The sequence below is a fragment of the Chanos chanos genome, chromosome 14 (genome assembly GCF_902362185.1).
Source record: "Chanos chanos chromosome 14, fChaCha1.1, whole genome shotgun sequence".
Classification (NCBI taxonomy): Eukaryota; Metazoa; Chordata; class Actinopteri; order Gonorynchiformes; family Chanidae; genus Chanos; species Chanos chanos.
Window position 1 is genome coordinate 6,359,468 of NC_044508.1, and position 22,934 is coordinate 6,382,401.

The following is a 22,934-nucleotide window of genomic DNA, read 5'->3' on the forward strand; positions in this document are numbered from 1 at the left end:
TTTGTGCATACCCTGTTTCTCTAGCATCGCTAATTTGTCAGTTCTCAGAAGTCTCAGGTTGAAACTCAACTTCTAACTTCCCTTCTCTGTAATTTTTTTTTTTTCACTTCACGTATGGTGATTGCTGCTGAATTTTAATGCTAATTATGCAAGAGGTCCTTTGATGTTGTTCAAAGATCCTCAACACCCCCCAGTGCAGTGTAAGCACTTCCCTATCAACGTCTCCTCGCACTCTGCTAGCTTTCCCTCTCTCTTTTTCACACTCTCCTCCCCTTCATTGCCTCCATCACTCCCTCTTTGCATGCATATTTCTTAGCATCGCGCCTGACGATAGGCAGTTTTTGGCGCACAGTAATGGAATTGATCATGGGCATTAGCTGTTGTTGGAAGTGGGAAGACAACCAACTGTATCTCCCATGTCTGAATCCACACAGCTTATCTCGAGTCGTCTGTCCTTGATCCTATGATTCTGATAATCAGTAAGCATGTTGTACTAGTATGAATGGAGGTTGGGGGGCTTGTAACTATGTTTTTAAAGGATTGGAGGTTGGAATTGGGTCATCATGGGGGTTGACTGGGTGTGCGGTTGATGCTAGAAGCCTCCATCTGCCAGCGATGAAGAGAACGGGACGATGAGTTGCTCGGTAACTCTCCCACACACAGCTCCAGCGTGGACCCATGGGAGAAGCTGTTGCTGCTGATTGTGTCTGCATGATGCTGTACTCTGTTTCACTTTTAGTCTGTCCAGTTAAAAAAAACCCTAGCGCTTATTGTCCTTTTGCTTGATGTGTGATTACAACCATGTGGGTGTTGTTTGCCACACTCCTGTTCTTGACCCTCGAACACCGACTGGAGATGATGCGAAAGTTATTTCACATTTAAAAAGGTAGACTTAATTGACATGGGTAACATTTTCTAGATTTAAGTGGCATTTTAGTTACACAAAAGAAAATATCTATTGTTTGTAATGGCATGGCTCACACAGAGGAATAAAATTGCAGCAAGCCTTTAAGTAAATGCCCTTTAATAGGAATTTGGGAAACCACGACTCCTAAATCAACTCCTCAACTACTTTGAACCCTCTCACTTATGTATCCTCACACACTTGCATGAGTGGACAGAAAAATAACTTGACAACTCCTTGGACAGAATTTACCCCTATGGTCTGAAGAGAATTTCAACTTCAGCTTTCAGATATAAAGCAAAAAGCAGCCCAATAAGAGGAGGTTCTGACCGTCTGTCTTCTCTGTTTGTGGTCAGCATATGCCCATCCTGTGTCTCGCTGTAATTGAGCATGCTCTTTTACCCGCCCCTGCGCATGGTCAGGGGCAGGCTTGACAAGAAAGATCAAACCAGGGGGTGGGTAGGATCGTGACAGATTACTGCGTCCCTGGCCTATATTTAGTCTCCCGCCCCGCTCTAGCCAAACAGCTGGTATTCCTGTCTGAGCAAAGCAGAGTTCATGCGTCTGGGCGGGCTGGGAAGGCGGTGAATGCCTCTGGTGTAGTCGAGTGCAAAAAAAAAAAAACAAAAAAAAAAAAACAAGATGGAGGCAGGCGAGATGGTCATCCGATTGCCGGGCCGGTCCAGTTCGCCTTGCGGCTTCGGAGAAACCACGGTGCTCCGGCACAAGGAGGTTCACCATTTCTTTTTCGTCCCTTTCAGGGAGCAACCTGTGTACAGCACCCGAGCACACGTCTTCCAGATCGACCCTAACACCAAGAAGAACTGGGTCCCCACCAGCAAACATGCTGTCACTGTCTCCTACTTCTACGACAGCACCAGAAATGTCTATAGGATCATCAGCCTGGATGGGTCGAAGGTATGGCCGTCTCTCTCCCTCTGCTTCTTCTGCAGCTCCTTACCATCAGATTGTATGGCCTTAAGTGAGATACCTGGTTCTGTTTGGTTCTGTCATTTGTGGGCCAAAGTCCCACGCTTAGAATTGAGTTCAGGCCAATTCTAAGAGCAATGTTCAGATTAAAGTCCTCAGTTCATTTTAATTCCAAAATGGACTTTCCAACCAAAGTCACCTTGTTGTCTATGTACGAATATGACAGTTATCTGTTTCCAATATAATGCAACTTACAGTTCACTTTGACTGGTTCCAAGCCTTAGTTTTAGTGCATTGCAAGTGCATTGGCTTTTCACAACGGATTTGAATGCATACTACAGTCAACTAGTAAAGGAGTAAAATGTGCGATAGAAATTGATATCAGACATGTGCCAAGGTAAGCAGGTTTCTGGTCCCTACAGAGAGTGTGGGACTGTTTAAGTGTAACCTAATACTTATGGTGCACTGGTCCAGTGGTCAAGACAACATTAGCAGACACAGTGGCTTCGAGTACTGTAGCTGCAGTAAAAACCAAATTGCATTCATATAAGTCAGTGTAGCCTCCTCCCCTTATTATTATTATTATTATTTTTTTTACCAAAAGCTGGCGTACCTTTTTTTCTTTACCAGCAGGAGGGTGATCAGAGGGTGATCGATGTCTGATCGAGCTCCATCAGAATTCCATTCAGACCCCCCCCATCCCATTGTATTACTTGAATGGACAGAAAAATGAATCATACATATTTGATCAGGCACCAAAAAATAACGAAAGTCTAATGACCATGGAGATACTCATGCATCTTTTCTCCACGCACATCAGCCATTCGGATGAGACGAGAGAGGGATAGCTGAGACCACGGGCAACTTAATCCCTCCCTTTCTTTAGCATGGTGCACTGAAAGAGAGTGTGTATGGGGCAGTTAAAATAGACCCCTGTGGAGTATGCCTCTGTTTTAGGATTCTTCTTCATCTAGCACTGAGTTTCAGCGACAGAAATAACATGCAAGGTGATCCCTGTGCACCAGAGTTTTCACACGCAGCGAGACAACACGGTATTAGCCTAGAAGTTACTGTTCAGTTGAAATGACCAACGCACGTTGATTTTTAAGGAAAATTTTTTTCGCTGTGTTTTTAGCGAATGCGTTTGTATTGCCGTCATACGTCAAGTCGTCAGTTGCTTTTTGATTCTGTTAAGTCAAATTATGAATGTGGAATATTTCCCTGGTTGTATATAAATAAGATCTGAGACACTGTGCGTAGCGTTTGAATGAAGTCGTTGCAAGGATTTCAAGAGCGCTCATATGACAGCGTGGCTTTGGAATGGGGTCAGTAGAACGAATGTGGTCTTAAGGTCATATAAGGGGAATTTCACCATTGGTTTACGCTGGCCTTCAGTGGCAGTAATACAAGGCTACACTAATCTGTTGGCTTGTGTAAACTCTGGCTTCTTGTCGAAGTCCCTGAGTGTGCTTCATTTCTCATTTGGCCCAACAGCTCTTCGCCTTGCTCTGACCACTAGCTATGGAGCCATCTATAAATCCTAGGAGGGATTATTGTCCCTGACTGGGGAAGCCAACGTCTGCCCCTGGCTAAAATGATAGCTATAAAAAGCTCCAAAAAACAAAACGGTTAATTACCCTCTTGCGAAAGGTGCACTCGGATTGTAATGAGTTCCGTGTTTGTAAGTATTAATTCTAATTATGCATCAGCAGACTCAAGAAACATTGCCAGTGTGCAATATTTGAATGACGGTAATCCTTCACACAGGCATACTTAGCTCAGTCAACGTCGCTCTGTTTTTACCTGCCGCCCATGGTCGTATGTGCTTGCAACATCTCGAGAAATCATAAAATGTCACATGGTTGTGATTTTTGTGAAGAATGGCAAAATGTCTCTGCGTAGCCGAAACATACCGTGTTAAAGAAGGAGTTGCCTCTGAATTACAAAAAGGGGTTTGGATAAAATACACCTGATTTTTGAACAGAACACTTAGATGGAAAAAGCGTGTCTGGAACTGGAAAGTCTACTCTGAATACAGCTACACCAGATGTTTCTCAGAATGCCGTGTGAAGCTTTTAAAATGGTTCAGTAGTAAAGAGCTGAGAAGATTTAAGAAGCTTTCTGCTGAGTCTGGTCTAAACTGTACCACTCCAGAGAGAACCAGTCATCCAGTTAGTCCACAGGAACCCCGCTGGTTTTCCAACCACCCCTTAATCAAAGGTTTTTTTTTTTATGATCAGATGACTCATTAAATGTTTTTTTTTTTTTTTTTTTGGTACTTTAACTTGTATGCATATGAATCTTGCCAGAGTGTAGCTTTGACCCCCCCACCCCACCCCCAATTTAAAAAAAACAACAAAACAAAACAAAACAAAAAAACCACTGTTCTGAAGTGTAATTCACGCCGGTAGCATTTACTGGTTGTCCACCCACAACAAGGCTTTCATGCAATTACAAGCCTGCAGAGATACTGCGTGTGCTAAGATTAGCCATCCGGAAGAGCTACACTCCCTGCATCTGTAATATACATAGCCTTTTAGCATTCTGATAGCGCAGCGTTATGTATGCTAAGAGCCTGCACAACAAGATTCAAATCTGTCAGTTCCTGACTTGGAATGTGTGCTGTCATGTCACTACATTTGCTATTCAGCATAATTAGTTGTTCTGCATAACATTTCAGACCATGCATACACATTTTTTGTCTAGTTCATTTATTCTTTAGCGTGCAATTTAAATGTTAGCTGACATTACTAACCATAGACTCACTACTGCATTTTGACTTTCTGAATATTGATATATTTTGGCTGCCAGTCTCTTGTCTCTTTCTCTTTCTCTCTCTCTCTCTTTTTTTTCTTTTACTTACTCATGGCCAAGGTGTTAGAATTGCTTCAAAATGTTTGACCATAGTAAAGAAAATACAGCATTACATGGGATTTAAGGGTAGCCCTGGGCTATAAAATTCCTATGTCGAAACATAAAACATCTACTGTGGCAAAGACAAACCCACAGCAGCAACACAGCCCACCAGAGAAAAGGATGTGCATGTGCAAGTAGCAGGGGGCTAATGGGAGTGATCGCTCTTCGCAGGGAGAGATGAGGGGGTGGATGAGAGAGAGAGAGTGTGTGAGAAAGAGCGAGCGAGAGAGAAAGAGAGGGAGAGGGAGAGAGAGAGAGAGAGAGAGAGAGAGACTCGCTCCCACTCAGTCAAGTGAGAGGTGGTTTGTGTAACACATACAGAAGAAACGCAGGAAACTGAGGGAGGGAGATGGAGCTTTCTCCCTGGGAATCACAAGGTTGTGGCCCACCCACTGTAGTCCTGGAAATGTGTGGGAGGATGCAGAGGAGATGAGAGATTTGAGGAATTAAAAATAAATAAATAAATAAAATAAAGAAAACTAAAATCCTATACATTTATTTATCCATTGCTGTCTGGATCAGTCCATCTGCCTGTCCTTTTTTTCCCATCATGTTCTATTCCTCTCCCACCTCTTCTCTCTCTCTCTCTCTCTCTCTCTCTCTCTCTCTCCCTCACTCTCTCTCTCTCTCTCTCTCTCTCCCCCCCTTGCATGCTCTTGGTTTTCCGCCTACACAGACACATTTGCTGGCAGTATTGCTGGTCATTCCGTCGATAACATTTCACCATGTTATAAAGCAGGTAACGCGTTGCGTTTTATTGCAGCCACTTGTCCTAAGTGCCTTAAATAATTGGTTGAAATAAAACTGTTGTCCTGGGTGATTGAAGTTGCCAATTTTCAGCATCATGTTTATCCTCGTTTTACCACGTGACTAGAGAAATGAGTGATTGATGAGTCGATTAGACTATGAGCTAATGTAGCAATTTATTGAATTCACTGAGTTCCATTCTCTCCCTCAGCCCCCCACCCCCCCTCTCTCTCTCTCTTTCTTTCTCTCTCTCTCTCTCTCTCTCTCACACACACACACACACACACACACACACACCTTAGCAACACACATGCCTATACATCTCTGAGCTAGTTGATATTTACTGATTTCTCGCACGTGTACTATCTTAAGCAGGACTGGGTTAGTTGCTCAGAATTGAGTGATGGAAATGTCTAAGGCTGAGACCGCACAGATTTTGTTCACTCCTTGAAGGCACTGTCAATCAGTCCATTTTAAATTAGCATGCTATTTGACCCCATTATCCCTCGAGTTTGTCCTCAAAAGATATTCCTTGTTGAGAGAGGAAGAGAATTGTGCTTTACTGTCACACATCTGCTGTAGAATTTGACTCTATTCTGAACTTCTAACTTTTGGGAGCTGAATAGACCATAGACACTGGTATTTTCTTTTCAAGGTCCTTTGAAATGGTGATACTTTTCCCTTGTGTACCCTCATGTTCTTTTGATGTTCAGTGTGTTGCAAGAGACTTTGTTTTTTTTTTCCTGGATTCCTCAGGCAATAATAAACAGCACTATCACCCCGAACATGACTTTCACAAAGACGTCACAGAAATTCGGGCAGTGGGCAGACAGCCGTGCCAACACAGTGTATGGATTAGGCTTCTCCTCAGAACGTCACCTCGCCAAGGTGGGTGGAATATATTCCCTCTCTTTCTCTCCTTCTCTCTCTCTCTCTCTCTCTCTCTCTCTCTCTCATTAGTCTCTCTCTTTCTCTCAACACCCTCTTTCATTTCTTTTTTGTCTGTCAAACTCTCTCACCCCCCCCCCACTCGCCTTCTCTACTCCTCTCTCTCTCTCTCACCCACTCCCCCTCTCTCTCACTCACCTTCTCTCTCTCTTTCTCTCTCTCTCTCTCTCTCTCTCTCTCTCACTCACTCTGTGAGTTGGGAAACACCCACACACTGTGTCCTAATAAGGCAATGTACAGTCATCAGCTGGTGGGAGGCTGCATCTGTGTGGTGTTCCTCGCTCTCTCCTCCTGCATTATGATTAAGCGCTGTCGTGAACTGGGGGAGGCGAACTACAGCTTCACTGTCAAGCTTATACAAGACTATTCTTCTCTTCTCTTCTCTTCTCTTCTCTTCTCTTCTCTTCTCTTCTCTTTTTGTCATTAACTCAAACTCACTCAATCACTGTCGTTCTACTGTTTATGTGTAATCACGCATTCACACACTGGTTCTTATCCAGTAATTAAAGCTCCAGTCATTCACTCATTCTTATCTTATCTCTATTGTACAGACAGACTTTTTTCATTTTTCACTTTGTAATTTACTCCACTTGCACTCAGATGCAACTGTCTCTCTCACTCTCACACACACACACCACACACACACACCACACACACCACACACACACACGCGCGCTCGCTCGCAATGCCTCCATACACACATACTTTTATTATGAGAACTGTCATATAAAGATGTTTGAGACACAAAAGTTATGATCAAAATACCATAAAATTGTTCAAATACAGATGAATCATTGATATGTGATTGTGAACCTGTCTTACTATAAGGCTATTTTTATTGTTAGTCAAGAGAAGTGTACTCCGTATAATCTACCCATGCTAAAGTAAATGGGGATGCCTCTGTGACACCCTGGGAAGTGTTTGCCCTCTAAAAGATGTTTCCTTCGTTTTTACGTCTATGCTTCAAGTTCAAGGGAAACTGAAGTGCCGTCTTGTAATTTGCGCTTTTCAAGCCCTCTGGGTTTTCTCACTGCTTACTCCTCATGTCAGTTTGCAGACAAATTTGCAGAGTACAAGGAAGCAGCCCGCCTAGCGAAAGAGAAGTCTTTAGAGAAGATGGAACTTACAAGCTCCCCTTCTCAGGTATGTTACCCTAAAGTTAAACCTCACCCACTGACCTCACCTCAACATTAAAGCCTTGCAGTTAAATGACTTCAGTTATATTTATTGTACAAATACGTTGTACACAAGCACAGAACTAACTCTGACGTCACGCTGTTTTAAGAAATTTCTGGATTTCTGATTGATTGATTGATTGAAATATTACTCTGCATGATTTTTCATTCTGCCTCTGATCAGTTGGATGGTGCAAATTTAGGTCTTTATTAGATTTGTTTCAGGTCCATATATATAGAGTGATCTAAAGTAAGAGTGCTGATCAAAGATCAGCAATGCTTTTCTGCCACATAATTGTATGTATTAGGGTCATGAATGGCAAAAACTGATCCTTGATCAGTAGTCTTTTTCTGAGAAGTTTTATCCATATGAGCTTTGATACAACCATTGAGAAATCTGATACACACAAATACGGCTGTGACTTTTGCTAAAATAGATTCGTTGAAGCCTTGTTTGTTTGTGACTTCTGTAAGGAATCAGCGCCGGGTGACATCCATTCACCCTTGACCCCACCGGTGACGTCTGACCTCTGCCGGATTAATGGCACTGGTGATGATGTCACTCTATCAGACATGTCTCCAAATTCTGAGGTTCCATCGGAGTCGTCACAGAATACACCTTCGCTCGCTCACAGGTAAACAGCACGTCCACCTTAATCCTGGTTCAGTAGCCTCAATGCAAAAATCTTTTTTTGTGGTTCACTACCTTTGTTCATGACCTCATGGGAACACCCCTCATAGAATTTATAACATCATAAGTGTGTCATTCAAATCTTATACAAAAGGTGAGGTCTGCTAAAATATGCCAGCTCTTAGGAAATGCATCACCATTGGAATCTGATAATCCCAAACCTTCTGTTAGATTCAGTTCTGTTAGATTCACCTGATTCATTGAGTCCTGATTCAGTTTGATTCACCTGATTCATTGAGTCTTGATTCAGTTTGATTCACCTGATTCATTGAGTATTGATTCAGTTGAATGAGTTTGGAGCAGTGGATCAACATGCTTAGATGCTTTATTTTGTAGCACATAGGCTGGGCCATGTCCCACAGTTTGAGTCTCTCAGGTTTGCCTCTTCATGTTTAAACTGAAATGTACATTTGGCAGCATGCTTTACGTAACTTAACATAGTCAAGCTTTCACCTGCATTTTGAAAAGCCTTTAGAATGCGAATCTTTTGTAGGATGTAGCTACACCCTCCACACACATTATGTTCATCCTCTGTACAGGCCTGAATCGGCCAAACTGCTAAAATGTGTCGTAAACTGTTAAAAAGAAAAAACAAAATGAAGAACCAAAAGAAAGACCTAATTGAATTTTGTAGACAATGACAGCTGCAGTCAAGCATATTGTTATGAATTCAGTCAGTACAAGCACTGTTTAAGTGAGAGGCTAATTAAAAACACGATGCTGTCATCAACAAAGTGTCCCTAGGATATCGGTCGGGTTTGAAGAGAGTGTCTTAATCAAAACTGAGCAGGACTTATGTACCATTGTGAAATCATTTATGTAAAACAAAAACAAACAAAATACCAACCAACCAAACAAACAAAAAAAAATGTAAAGGCAATACTGTGTAGCATTTGAACATACCAACGATATATGGTTTTCTTGAGAGAGTTATTTAATTTTTTTTACGTTTTTTTTTGTTTGTTTTTTTCAGAACCGAGTTATAAACGCTCTCCTTCTGATAAAAAAACCATAACCCAGTCGCCATCCTTCGGGTTCTGATCTTTTTGAATATAGCAACTGGCAACATATCACATTCCTTATAAATGTACTGTATCACTTGTTTCTGCACATTTGTACTTTAAAGAACTTGCATTACTAAAAGCGCTGATTTTTGATGCCAGGTAATAAAACAGTGACGTGTTCTTTATGGAGGTCTAAAATAATTGTTTTGTTTAAGTACGATATGTTAATTTCAGTCTTCTTTTTTGGTGCTCCTTTTTTCGATTATCTTGAAAAAGAAACATTCCTTAAAGAGGCGGTTTATCACAGATGGCTGTTTTTGTGGAACTTGTTGAGCTTTTTATGGTACTGTAATGACAATGTATCAATCAAATGTATTTTTATGACATTTTTCGAAAATGAATGAACCTATGTGAGCTGTAAAGGGTTTGACATGTTAATTAAATGTTGCGACTGTCTTACATAATACAAAGTTGCTGAAATTGTCGCTCTATATCGATTTTGTGCCTCTGTCATTCCACTTACGGTCCAGATTTGACTCAGTGTGTGTTTTTTTCATATGGTCAGAAAAGTATTCCTTCCTTCACAGTCGATGAATTTTTCACTAAGTTGGAAAATATTAAAAAATAAATAAATAAATAAAAGGATTTGTGTTTGTGGGGGGAAAAAACATTACAAACAGCCGGTGTTGCAAGCTTTAGCACTTTGTCAGAGCTGAGGGCAAACCCACAGACTGAATCTGGGTTTGACTCAGAATAAGCAGAAGGTGTTATGTGTATAGGACTGGTCATGGGACTGCCTCCATGACTGATTTTATGTTGGTGTTGATTCAGAGATACTTATGCTGTAACTGTACCCTTGGCAGGACGATAGTGGTATGTTTATGACATATTTGGGTGTAAGGTGAATTTCATAAGAATTGTAGCTCATTAGTTAGTGATGAATATAAGACATCTTTCATCTAACATGCACACACACAAACACACGCACACACACACACACACACACGCATGCACACACACAGACAGACCTACAACCAACACATACAAAAACAGACAGAAACCCCCCCCTCCACAACCCCCTCACACACAAACAGATACATGGGCTGGTTTGATTGGGACGGTACTGGATGATGGCCAAATTATAAGCTGTGTCGAATTGTCTAAGGAGCGTGTATGTATATCCTTTTGTTTAGGTGGAAGGGTTTCCATGGTAACGTAATGCGTGCATACTCATTTTATTTAGTCAACTGATTGAACTGCACATGAGTCATAATCTGCTCACGTTTTTTGGTGACGGCATTGCCATCACAAACACTCAGAGGGATTTAAGACTCATGCAAGTCCAAATTTCAGTAGAGAAACTTGAGAGTGTTGGGAGTGCATTGATTTTCTTTCAGTCTGCGTGAAGGGTGACTCTCTAAACTGGTGTAATTTCACAAATTGTCAGACAAAATTTGTTTGTGAACCTGCAGAGCACAGTTTGTATATACTATTCAGAGCAACTTGTCCAATTCACACTCTCACACTAAATGGTGGCCCAAAGACTTTATTTTACATGTACAAGACTTAATAAAAAAACAAAACAAAGGAGATTAAATGAAAAACAGAGACATAGTGATGTTGTACATATTAGAATGATAAAGAAAATATCTGAAGATCCAAAATAGTGATGAAATTGGTTTTACAAATACTTGAAGAAAATATATTTGTTCATTAAAGTTTGCGAGAGTATGAAATAGACAACATTTGTTACCACTAACCAGCTGTCATGGTATTTGCTTTAATTCAGCTGAATGAAATAATGATTTTTTTTTTCTCTTTTATTCATCAAACTCTTTAAAACAGTTTTAAAATGCAAAACTGAGAGAAGTCACCGTCAAGCTTACGGTCGCATAATGTTCTTTAAACAAAAGCAGGGACAGAAGCGCTAGTTAAATCTCAATTCTGAAGCGGTCCTCAGTAAATTGTTTTACTTTAACATAGTGCTAATTATTCAAGATAACTCAGCAAATCTTTTTTTTTTGTTCTTCCCCAGATTAAATTGCCTCTCACTTACCGTAATAAGGTCCTTCAGCATAACAGCATAGTTAATGGAGATCTCAGCTCATACTTCCCTCCCTGTCTCACTGAACGTAAAGTGAGACACTACGTCCTTTTCGCTTCTCTCCGCGAGAAGAGACGGTTTCTTGGAGACTGTCATTCCTCTCTCAGCCCAGCATGCCTCTTTGGGGCTTTATAAATGAGTGAGGCCTCCTTCGTGTTGTGTCAGAGACTCAGTGGGTGTTGAAGTGTAGGATGAAGTGTCGTCTCTAGGTTTCTACATCACCCGTCATGAGTTCTGGAGGGGGTTGCAACGTGAGAGGAGGAAGGGGTGTGGGGGTTGATGGGGGAGCTTGGATGCTAATTGGGGAATTAGCATTATCTTCCCTTGGACCTGAGTGTGGGTGGGTTTTTTTTTTTTTTCGTAACACTGAATTCCATACGTTTGACAGTGTGAGGATGGCTTGGCCGTGTGTGGGAGAGAGAGCAGAGGTGGGAGCTCTTCCCACTGCGCCCCCTGCTGGGCTGGATGACAGGTTTGGGGACCAATCCAAGGCTTTGAGAAGTGAGAGGTGGGTTGAGAGTACGTGTCGTACTTGCGTTTTAGAACTGCTTTATAACAGCGGGTGACCGATGACGAGAAATTGTCCTTTGTTTCTGGACTTGGCACTTCTGAGCAGTACCTGCTGTACTTGTTTCTGCTTGCAGTGTAAAGTGAATGTTATGCAAACAGTTTGGAAATTAAGTACAGATACGTCACTGTCACATGTGCATTAGTATCTTATCAGTTCAGCTTTGTTCCCTCATCAGTACAGACTAATCCACAAGTACGCTGATCTTGTTGGCCTGTTAAATACCAGCAGTTCATATACAAAAAAGGGTTTTTTTTTTCTTCCTTTGCTGACCAATTACATATTTTCTCCCTTTTAGATTTGACAGAGGAATGACAAATTCAAATCACGGTCTTCAGAGTTTCTGATATAATCTCTTTTAATTTACTTTAAGTGCAGAGTGATTTTGAGTTAAAACACATCACAAACACAGCAGTGGCCTTTTTCCACTCAGTCCGTTTTAGTCACTTGTCCTACGCTATGGAGCTGATAAACTGATTGTAGGATTAAACACATTCTATGGTCCCAGTCAATAGTAAATCATTCAATTACTCAAAGATAATGCGAATCCTGTGTCATTTTTTGCAAGTGGCTATTGTGACATTGCAGTTCTATATTCCATAAAAACTATTGTGACTAACTGGTATGAATGATGCTTTTATACATACATTAAATAATATCCTATTCCACACAGTAATTACAGTGTATTACAATTCTTACTACATAGGGGTGCAGGGATTAGTCATTTTACCCGGTAGATGGCCTAACTATGAACATGATGTGTTTTAATAATTGAAGTGTCCTCCTACTATATTCATGTTTTATCTTTTATTTTCTTTTATTTTGTTTTGTCTTTTTTTTTGTTTGTTTGTTTTTTGTTACAGCCCCACTGTAACCAAGCACTGGGAAGCTGAGTTAGCAGCACTGAAGAGCAACAACGCTAAACTAACGGCAGCGCTCCTGGAATCTACGGCCAACGTCAAACAGTGGAAGCAGCAGCTGGCGGCTTATCAAGAGGAAGCGGAGAGACTGCACAAAAGAGTGAGGGGACGCTGCATGGGAACAAAAGAGTTATATAATGTTATATAATGACATGAAAGGGTTCTGATTCAGAAAAAAAAAATACATACAGACTTGGAAAGGGGTTTCTCAGAAGAGATGTACCCGTAGAGGAGGAGGGACAGCAAGAAGTTTAAAAAAAAAAAAAAAAGTGAAAAGTGTGTAAAAAAAAAAAATCAATACAGTTATATGCAGAGATGACGGAGTTCTTGTTAAGCATGTGTATGTGCATGACTGAAGTTCTTTTGACATAATGAGGACTAGTTACCTAGTGGGGACACATTGACCCAACGGGAACATTTTGCTGGTGCCCACTTGAGAAAAAGTGTTTTCAGAAAAAGAGATATTATTGTTACAAGACCAAACTATTTGTTGGTTGTGGTGAGTGTTTAGAGCTAGGTTATTTGGTTATTGTCATTGTAAAATGACATAGGCAAGGGACGCCCGTATGCAGACAACATGTATGTGCGTGTTTTTACGTGTGCTTGGTGTGTGCGCGTAGGTGTGCGTGTTTTTTATGTGTACAAATGCTTTCTGAATTAATTTGCTTTGAGCACCGTAGATTGTTCCTAAACTCTTCCATTATTCAGCAATATTGGTTCCTCCTGTGACCTGTTTATTTTTAGGTAACAGAACTAGAATGCATGAGTGGACAAGCCAATGTCATCAAATCACACAAAACAGAACTCAACCAAACCATAGAGGAGCTGGAACTGACTCTGAAAGCTAAAGAAGAGGTATTCATCTAAGCATCCAACCCTCATCTTTTCTTAGTTCATCCTATTGTCCAGCAACCCATACTATGTAGATTTCCCCTCACCAGGTGTTTCAAAAGCATTCACAATACAACAGGGGAATAATCACTTCTCTAATGTATGCAAACTATTTTTCTATTTTTTTTTTTTTTTTTAGGAGATGGAAAAGTTGAAAGAAGAAATGGAAAACGCCAAAGTGCTACAATCGGAAAAAGATGCACTCACTGAGAAATTGCAGGTAAGGAGGCTCCTACAGGAAACCGAGTGAGAAGAGACGATAGCTCTGTGATTTCAGTTGGCCGAAAAACTTAAAAGATTAGGTTTAATACAGTCACTAGGGGAAGGGTAGGGTGTCTTAATTTGCTAGTGAAGTGTTTTCTTATATCCAGCCCCGGGGACCACCAGGGCAGAAATTCTTTGCTTTCACCCATCACAATTACACCTCATACAGCTCTGTCTGCTGTTCAACACAGTCTGAGCAGAATAAGCACTTCAGTTCTGAAGCTTCATAAACAACTGAAATTGCAACTGAATTTGAAATTGAAATTGTTTATGTCGAATTATGTTTACTGGAAAATTACCTTAGAGTTTAATTTTTTGTTGTTGTTATTTTTAATAAGGATTTTATTTCATTTTCTGAAATAACAACGTTACGCTTGAACATTAAATGTCTGCTCAATGTTCTTTATGTGGTAACAGAATTCAGGCAAGTTTTCCAAGAACTTTATTCCTCTTTACAGGAGACGGACACGCGGAATAAGGACCTGGAGACACGGCTAGCCGATCTGGAGCAGCGACTGGAGGCTAGCCAGGCAGAACAGGACACCTTCCGGAAGAATCTAAAGACCCTTCTAGAAATCCTGGATGGAAAGATCTTCGAGTTGACCGAGCTGAGGGACAACCTGGCCAAGCTGATTGAGGGTAGTTAAAGAGCACGGCCCCCTTTTCCCAACATCTGACCTTTTGCCTCAAAAAGCAAAAAAAAAAACAACAACAAAAAAAACAAAAAAAAATCTATGACTGGAAAAAAAAGGGGGGCGGGGGGGCACAGCAGCCTGGTGGACGCACACCCAAAAAAACAAAACGGTATATGATAAGACGCCAAGCAAAGGGAACGTGGCCTGTATCCACTTAAAGCCTTCCTGACTGGAGGACACCTCTCAAACACTTACGTACATGCTTACATAAACACTCGACAGCACTTGAATTTTTCACGTGGATAAAACCAATTTCACGAAAGAAATGTTCGATTTTTTTTTTTTCCAGTTCCCCCTACTGTGTACAAACCCAGCACTTAATATTTCCCCTTCTCTCTTTTATGATTTCCGGCATTCTTCCTCACTATATTAATTTATGTACGGCCAGTGATAGGCAAACAATTAACAAAGAGAGGGGAAAAAGCTGCCAGTTTTCTTTCTTTCTATTGGGTAGCGAGTAACAGGCGATGCAGGACACGCAAGGCGCGGCAGAGGACGCTGGGAATGAGCCTGACTAAGTCTTCGGGATGTTAGAGCCATGACAATGTAGCCCAGCAGCTGACCTTTTCCCCCTCAGTGAAGGGAACTGCCTCCGCCTGTCGGATTACTCAATCAACTGAACCACAAGGAAAACCCTGGAGAGTCACCAAGTGTTTACTGTTACAATAAAGTCTATAACTCCTAAAGAGAGGTGGAACTTGAGCTCCACAACCATCAGCTGTTTGCAAGCATGCACAAACTGAACAGAGACGACAGTGGACTCAGTGGTCAATGGTACGGTAAACTGTATGCAGTGTAATACATCGGTAAACAATGCCATAAACTCAACAATGTAAACAGAACTAAATACTTACCTCTAAAACACAAAGTGTTTGCCTACACCATTGATAACTGAGCTGCCACTTTCTTTTAACAACACTGGTGTGGTAAGAGGGGAAAAGTAAATACACAGGCTTTTCCAGACTGAGCAATAGCAGTAGGAGAATCTGTGCATTTTTTTTGCAAATTATCAGGTATTCACACAGCCTCTTGAAATAATGTGGCCTACCCTGGAGATGTTATCCACCATAAGTCTCCTGTTATCTGTGTAATGCTTTTTAAAATAATACTGGCCTTAATTAGGTGAAACCTTATGAGTTTCTGTCGTTTCCATTTCTGAATATGTTCAGAGGAAGTTTATATACTGAACTGAATTTGACGAGCTTCACATTCAATGTTGATTTTACTGCACTGGACTCAACATATCTAAATATTAAAGTATTATAGTATTACAGAACATTTTTGGCTAATGTAAACACAATACCTGTGGCAATGCCAGTGTGATTCCATGTGCTACTGAGAGAATTTTACAATTTGTTTGTAATAAGAGGAGACTGAAAAATATATGTTGAAATAGGTGCTTTTGAATCGGGGGATGAACGTATGAGTAATTTTATGCATCGATGGTTGGATTTGATCCAAATGACTGATGTATTATATCTATAAGACCGTGGTTGCATTTTCAATAAATATACTCAAACCATCTTCAGATGCACCATTTTATAGCAGTTCGCAGTTTGTTCTTCATTTTTGAAGTGCTGTTTTTACTTCCAACTGTGGCTGATATAATCAGTGAATGCGAGTAAAAAAAAAAAAAATAAATGAAAAAGAATGTTTTTGTCTTCCACGTACCGTCGCAAACTGATCCGTAATAGCTTATCGTTCTCATAAATGTATGTGAATCTTACGGATTCCTGAATGTCCTCTTTAGGCCTTTGGATTCCATTCCCTTATTTTTTAAGACCACACAGATAACTCTTTCCTCAAATGAAATTCAGAGGATCAGAATCAAATTGTCCATTCTTATATGACAGACAAAAGATAGATTCCGGTGACATCACTGTGTGTGACACATCTCGCAGTGTCTTTTTTACATCACAGCAATACTTGGTATTATCTCGCTACCATTAAAAAGCCAACGTTAGCAGATCAATCTACTGTATTTCACGCCAACAGGGGGTAATACGGACCTCTGATCTCTAAAGAACCGTTGGCATACAGTGTCCCCTTGTGGAGACAGGCTGTAATTAGGTAAATCCTTATGTCGACATCTTGAGCGGGACATGATGCCTCTAAATATCAAATTAATTAAGGTAACTCAACGATGAATCAAAGCCTTTCGCATAGCCTATAAGAATGTTAGATTTTTATTATCTCTCTCAGTAAAATCTACCGTTAAAAGCAGAAGCGGACATGCTCTCATAAGTGATGATTCTTGGTTGTCATTTAAAAACTAAACGAGACGGCAGTAGATGAGTTTCAGCAGAGCGGTCCCCAACGGCAGCTGACTGTGGATTACAGGTTTTCTGTTTAGTCCGTTCTAGCACAGAAAAAAAGTTTATTTGTTTGCTCATTTGTGGTTACAAATGTAGTGCTCGAGATGAACCAAAATGTGTACGATTTAAAAGAAAACTAACATAACTAACAAAGACTGTATTCTGGCAGTCGTCAATAAACAATGAATAGAAATGTAGGAAAATACAGTGGAATTGCTAACAGAGAGCAGTGATCATAAACCAATATCAGTAGCCATATGACATTTTACTGTATCTTCTCAGCAGCCTTAAACTCGTTTAAGACATTCATTTAATGCAGTTTTTTTTATTTTGAAATAAGTAGATCAAACTCTAATAGAACATCCCTTTTCCACAGATAGAGATGTCGTGATTAAGATGACTGCCCCCTGAAAGGGTCCGGCTATTGATCCTCACGAGTTTCTCAGGAAAGTTGATAGAATTAAGCTGGACACAGAGGATTAGTGCTGTTATTCATTTATTACAATGTAAGATGTCTTAGGCTCCAGCACGGTTAACGGGACAGTCATTAGAAAAGGGTTAACCGTCAGAACATCACGAATTATCGCATTACCGTGAGGCAGCAGCATTTCAACCCATGATTCGCAGGTAGCGGAGAGAGAAATAGGGGGCGACAACTTCCTTGACCCCACAATATGACGTCATGATCATTACACCCTCCATGGTTGTGGGTTAAATAAAACAAAATGTGTGCATTTAAAATAGTAAATGACAGATTAAAGAATATCATGAACACTTCCAATGTAACGGCAATAAAGAAGAGAAGAAGAAAAAAGAAACATGTATATATTTGTCAGCTGTTTAATAGCCTGCTTCGCCAGTTGTCTTGCACAAAAAAACTCACTTAAACTTTCCCGTGGAGATGTTCTCATAGACTCTTTCGCACCTAAAAAACAAAATAAAAGTTTTTGGGTTTTTACATGTGTAACGAAGGATTTATGAAAAAGAACACATTAGTCCAAGTAAGTGAGATGTAAACGTACTAGTGTAGACGGATTACTCACTTCTTTTTCGAATGGGACATTGTGGCTAGAACACATTGCCGTTTGTCATCAAGACCTTCCCTTCTGAATTTGCCTGGAAAAAAAAAAATATTGTCAGCAAAAAAGTTGGTCTGTCAACTTACTAGTACCCTGCGAAATCTGTTTTCTACCTAAGACATCATAATACGTGTTGACTCATAGAAAGACTGACAGACAAACTGATAGACAGATATATAGATAGATAGATAGATAGATAGATAGATAGATAGATAGATAGGTTGATTGGTTAATTTAAGTTAACGATAAGGCATAAAGCACGGTGTGACCTACCTATACGGCATAAAATAACTCCAAAAATGATGACAACTGTGATTAGAGCCAAGGAGGATGCTAACACAACAGTCCAGAAATTCTCGCATGCCGCTGGTTGCGACAGTCTCGCAGGCTGAGAGAGACCCGCAGACTGTAAGACTTCCTTGACGTTAACAGACAGCTGTTGCACTCCAGCCGTCCCATTTACTTGGCAGATGTATGTTGTATTTGGTGAAGTTAGAGGAACAGACGATGATGCAAAGAAGGTAAACGTTTGAACGGAGTGCAGGGACACATCAAGGTTCTGTGGTTTCACCCATACAACTTCTGGAGGAGGGTTACCAGTAACTTCACAAGCGACAAACGGCCCAGAACTGTTAAATCGGATGTAAATGCTGAGTAGGACTTGCGGCACTGCTGAAAAAAAATTGACTGAGTGACTTTGGAGGTCACCTTGGATAAAAATGCCTGCTAAATGAATATGAATTAATATAATAAATGTAAATCTATCTATCTATCTATCCATCTATCTATCTATCTGTATATCTATCTATCTTTCTATCTGTCTGTCTGTCTGTCTGTCTATCTATCTATCTATCTATCTATCTATCTATCTATCTATCTATCTATCTATCTATCTATCTATCTATCTATCTATCTATCATGTGTTTAGCGTTCTCTTGTTATTCTAGGCTTGAACTGTTGGAATAGTTTACTTGATGCCGTGTTTCGAGTTCACACGCATGTGATGGCACATTTATAAAAATTCGTGTCACTAATTTTAAGTTAATACATTAAATTGTATGTAATTACAGGGGATAACATAGCAGAACATGCATAATTAACTTATTTAACTTAAATTTTTGCCATCACTTCAAAAATACCACCCACCTGTCACTTTGAGCTCAGTCCCGTTTGCTAATTCAAAGGCATCTTCCTTATTCTCCAACTCTATGCGACAGAAGTAAACGCCGGAATCCTCCAACGAAACATTCTTAATGTGGAGAGAACTGTTGAGGTGTCTGGGATTCTCCAACAACGAGAAACGGCTGTCGGAGCAGGAACAGTTGTGCCCTTGCTCCAACGGTTTACTCACACACTTGAAAACAATGGTTTTCATGCCTGGGCCACATTCTCTACTCCAAACCACACTTATTCTCTGGGTGCTTTTTTCTTTTGGAATCTTGAAGTTGCAGGGAAGAATAACATCTTTTCCGATGGTCCCGTTGACAGTTGTGCTGACATTTATTGACCACTCAGAATCCATACAGACTCCTTAGTGAGGGGTGAAAGTAATCTTGTCATTAAAACAGTGCTGACTTTTAAAAACGACAAAAAATTTCAGAATAAAAATGTAATTGCCTTACCAGTAAAACAGAAAGCACTTAAAAACAGGACAGTCAAAAGTTGCACACTGATAAAAGTCATTGTTTGAATCAGCTTCTAATCGTTGAGATTTACAGACAAGGCACTAGGTCTCAGCGTTCTGACCGTCCTCCTCTTACTTCTTGTAATGCTCTTACTGGTATTTTTTATGTTTGAGTTTTGACTTAAGGGTTGTGATAGAGATGACAGTATAGCTGCAAAATCAGCAAGATGAGACGTGATAAGGTGACCACAGGAAAAAGGAGTTTCAAAAAAGGAGTGAGAAGCTGGTTTCCTGTGTTTGTGGCTCTGGTGAGTGTGGGAGGCACTTGTTTTTTGTGGTAGTTTAAAGCTAAGCATTAGTGAAGGAACAGCGCTTTCCCCTGCCGCAATATGCACAGCTGAGGTGCCCTTGACCAAGGCACCTAACCCCAACCGCTCCCCGAGTACTGCACTGTGGCTGCCCACTGCTCCGGGTGTGTGTGTGTGTGTGTGTGCTTGCGTGTTCATCATCACTACCTTGGATGGGTCAGGGCAGGGCGAAGCCTATCCAGAGGTAGCTGAAGCTCCCGTCCCAGCGTAAGGGAGGCTGCGGGTTGGCGCGATAATGTAGCAGCGTCTAGGGGAAGCTGGTATTTATCGTGCACCCTTGGGTGAGGTGCACCCTGATTCCGTTCTTTATGGACCGATTCAACCATTCCACCCAGCCATTGGCAGCAGGGTTATAGAAAGCTGTGCGAATATGGCGGATGCCCTCCTCTTCCAGGTAGGAGGACAGTTCGTGTGAGACCACCTGGGGCCCGTTAGCGGTTGTGATTTTCTTAGGTAAACACGTGGTACACGTAGGGTTCCGAGTTCGAGTGAAGCAGGCGCATGCCCTAAGCGGAGAGGCGGAACCCCGCATACTCAGTGGCTGAGGTCCCAAAAATGCACTTTTCACCATTTAGTCTGAGGCGGTGCACAGCCAATGCAGTGAGCACGCTGTTGAGGCATTCGTCGTACATTACAGTGGTGGCTCCGTGGACAACAATGTCATCAAGGTAGACGGCCACGTCCATGATCCCAGCCAAGATGGAGGCCATGATTTTCTGGAAACAACTTGGGGTTGTGCTCAACCCAAAAGCCATACATTTGTAATGGAAGACCCTTTTGTGGATAATGAAGGCAGTGAGGTTCCTGCTTTCAAGGTGTAGGGGCACCTGGACATAGCCCTAGCAGAGGTCACGTTTTGAGAAGACGGTGGACTGCTGGAACTGGATGGTGAGCTCCTCTGTTGTTGGCAATGGGTATCTATCAAGTATTATGACTTTGTTTACCACTCTCAGGTCCACGCAGATGCGCAGCACGCGCTTCTTCTTCTCAGTCACAGCCAAATTGGATATCCAAGGTGAAGTGTTCACCTGTAGCTCAGAGGAGATGTCATCGCGCAGGGCCAGAGGAGAGTGGCGGAGCGGCTGCATGATAGTCATTACTGTTGGGTCTACCAGGTGTTGGCTGGTGAAGGCAGAGAGACAGCCCAGCCTGTCGAACATTGCAGGCCACTGTTGCTGCCAGGGGTTGGAGATGGTGTGAATATCTGAGCTCAAGAGGTCGAGACCAAGGAGATTGGCCCCGTGGCGTGACATGTAGAACGTGTTTTGTCTCCATACCTCACGGGCAGCTGAAGAGAGCCCACAATGTCAATTTCAGCATTACCGTAGCTGCGTAGGGTTGTGGAGGGCTGTCCCAGTGCCTTGTGGGAGAAGAATCGCTTCCAAGTTGCTAAGTTCAGCAGTGATACAGTGGCCCCTGTGTCAAGGAGGAGGGGTAGTGATGTTTTGAAACGTCAGTGAACATGTTTTAAATGACACTTGTCCTGGGCGAACATTATGGATAATTGTTGCAGGCGCGGCTGGGTGTTGTCAGTAGGCTCTGGCTGGGGCAGACCTACAGACTTTGCAGAAGTGGTTGAGCTTTCCACAGCTGGAACAGGTTTTCCCACGAGCAGGACTGGTCTGTGCTCTTGAATTGTGTGTGGGAGCCACAGTTCCCACATGGCTGCTGTGAGCAATCACAGGCTTGTGAGGCTACTTGTACTCTGACTGGGCTGCTAACAACACTGACAAGGGGGGTTGGTGACTGTGGCTGGGTTGTACCCACTGGCTGATCGTCTGGGGGCAGCAAGGTGGGAGGGGACAGATTGGTCACACATTCCAATGCAGACTCAACCTGCAATGCTATCTTAAGATCCGGGGCTAGTGTCAGGTCATCAATTTCGAGCAACGGTTTGTCCCTAATTCTGTCACAGTTCGAGTGTAAAATGAGTTGGTCATGTACCATTTCGTCTTGTAGTGCCCCACGTTTGCGTATGCTAGCTAAGCCTCATAGATCAGCTACACACTAGCATATAGTTTCACCTGCTCGTTGATGTCGGCACCTGAATGTAACGTGATGGAGAAGAGCACTGTGTGGAGTGGCAAAATGCTTTCTGAGCAGCTTTACAGCCTCTTCATATGTGGTAGATGTTGCGAAAGTTCCAAACACGTGCTGTCCCTCTGCTCCACGACAGTGCAGCAACAGTGCACACTTTCTCCCATCTGACACATCGTCCAAGCCGGCAACGAGGAGATATATCTAAAATGAGGATATCCTGTGATTCTATTGGCACGGGTAGTTCTCCGGGTAAAGCCCGGAAGGGTTAGGGTGGAGGCAGAGAAAAGTCCGCCATCTCTCGTCGCCAATGTTGCGTCGAAATAACGGACACAACAGGCCAAGTTCTAGTCGGCGCGTACTCCATTTAATCAACAACACAACTAACACAGTTAACTGACATGACTCATGTAAAATGTAAAACAGGATCGGAAAACAGCATTGTCGTAGCAATGCCAGATGTAACCCTCAGGCAAAAACCCTTGGAGAAACATGTAAAAAAACGGTCATGAATCTAAGGCAAGGCAGGATGCATATGTAAGTCAAGATACTTTTAATATAAGGACCGGTGTAATGAACAAGTCACACACGGCAGAACAGAAAATCAGTAAATAATGCTAAGCAATGCACTTTGTGAATGCAAGACCTTGCAAATAACCGAAAGAATTATGGAGTGTTTATATAAACAGAGAGCAAGGCTTAAAGAAGCAAAACAGGTGGGATGACTGAATGATTAACTGCACAGACTAATGAA

At 41.7% G+C, this 22,934-nt stretch overlaps 1 protein-coding gene across 2 annotated transcripts; it reads left to right on the forward strand.

The window, feature by feature from the left end:
* Positions 1-1,546: 1,546 nt before the first annotated feature.
* On the forward strand, positions 1,547-14,709 carry homer1b (homer scaffold protein 1b). 2 transcript variants are annotated; one of them, XM_030791338.1, is made up of 8 exons: positions 1,547-1,822; positions 6,254-6,385; positions 7,496-7,592; positions 8,102-8,255; positions 12,851-13,007; positions 13,652-13,762; positions 13,938-14,018; positions 14,521-14,709. In XM_030791338.1, exons 1-8 carry the CDS (start codon positions 1,547-1,549, stop codon positions 14,707-14,709), a joined length of 1,197 nt encoding a protein of 398 aa, XP_030647198.1. The 2 variants fall into 2 exon arrangements, with proteins under 2 accessions (XP_030647198.1, XP_030647197.1); XM_030791337.1 differs by having other exon boundaries at positions 7,496-7,588; positions 8,095-8,255.
* The last annotated feature ends 8,225 nt before the right edge of the window (positions 14,710-22,934 follow it).

Bases quoted from the DNA above. Each gene is read 5' to 3' on its own strand.
- homer1b (XM_030791337.1), top strand. From the start codon at position 1,547: ATGGAGGCAGGCGAGATGGTCATCCGATTGCCGGGCCGGTCCAGTTCG. The intron at 1,823-6,253 runs GTATGGCCGTCT...TGGATTCCTCAG, and splicing joins TCAGCCTGGATGGGTCGAAG to GCAATAATAAACAGCACTAT. The intron at 6,386-7,495 runs GTGGGTGGAATA...TCCTCATGTCAG, and splicing joins CAGAACGTCACCTCGCCAAG to TTTGCAGACAAATTTGCAGA.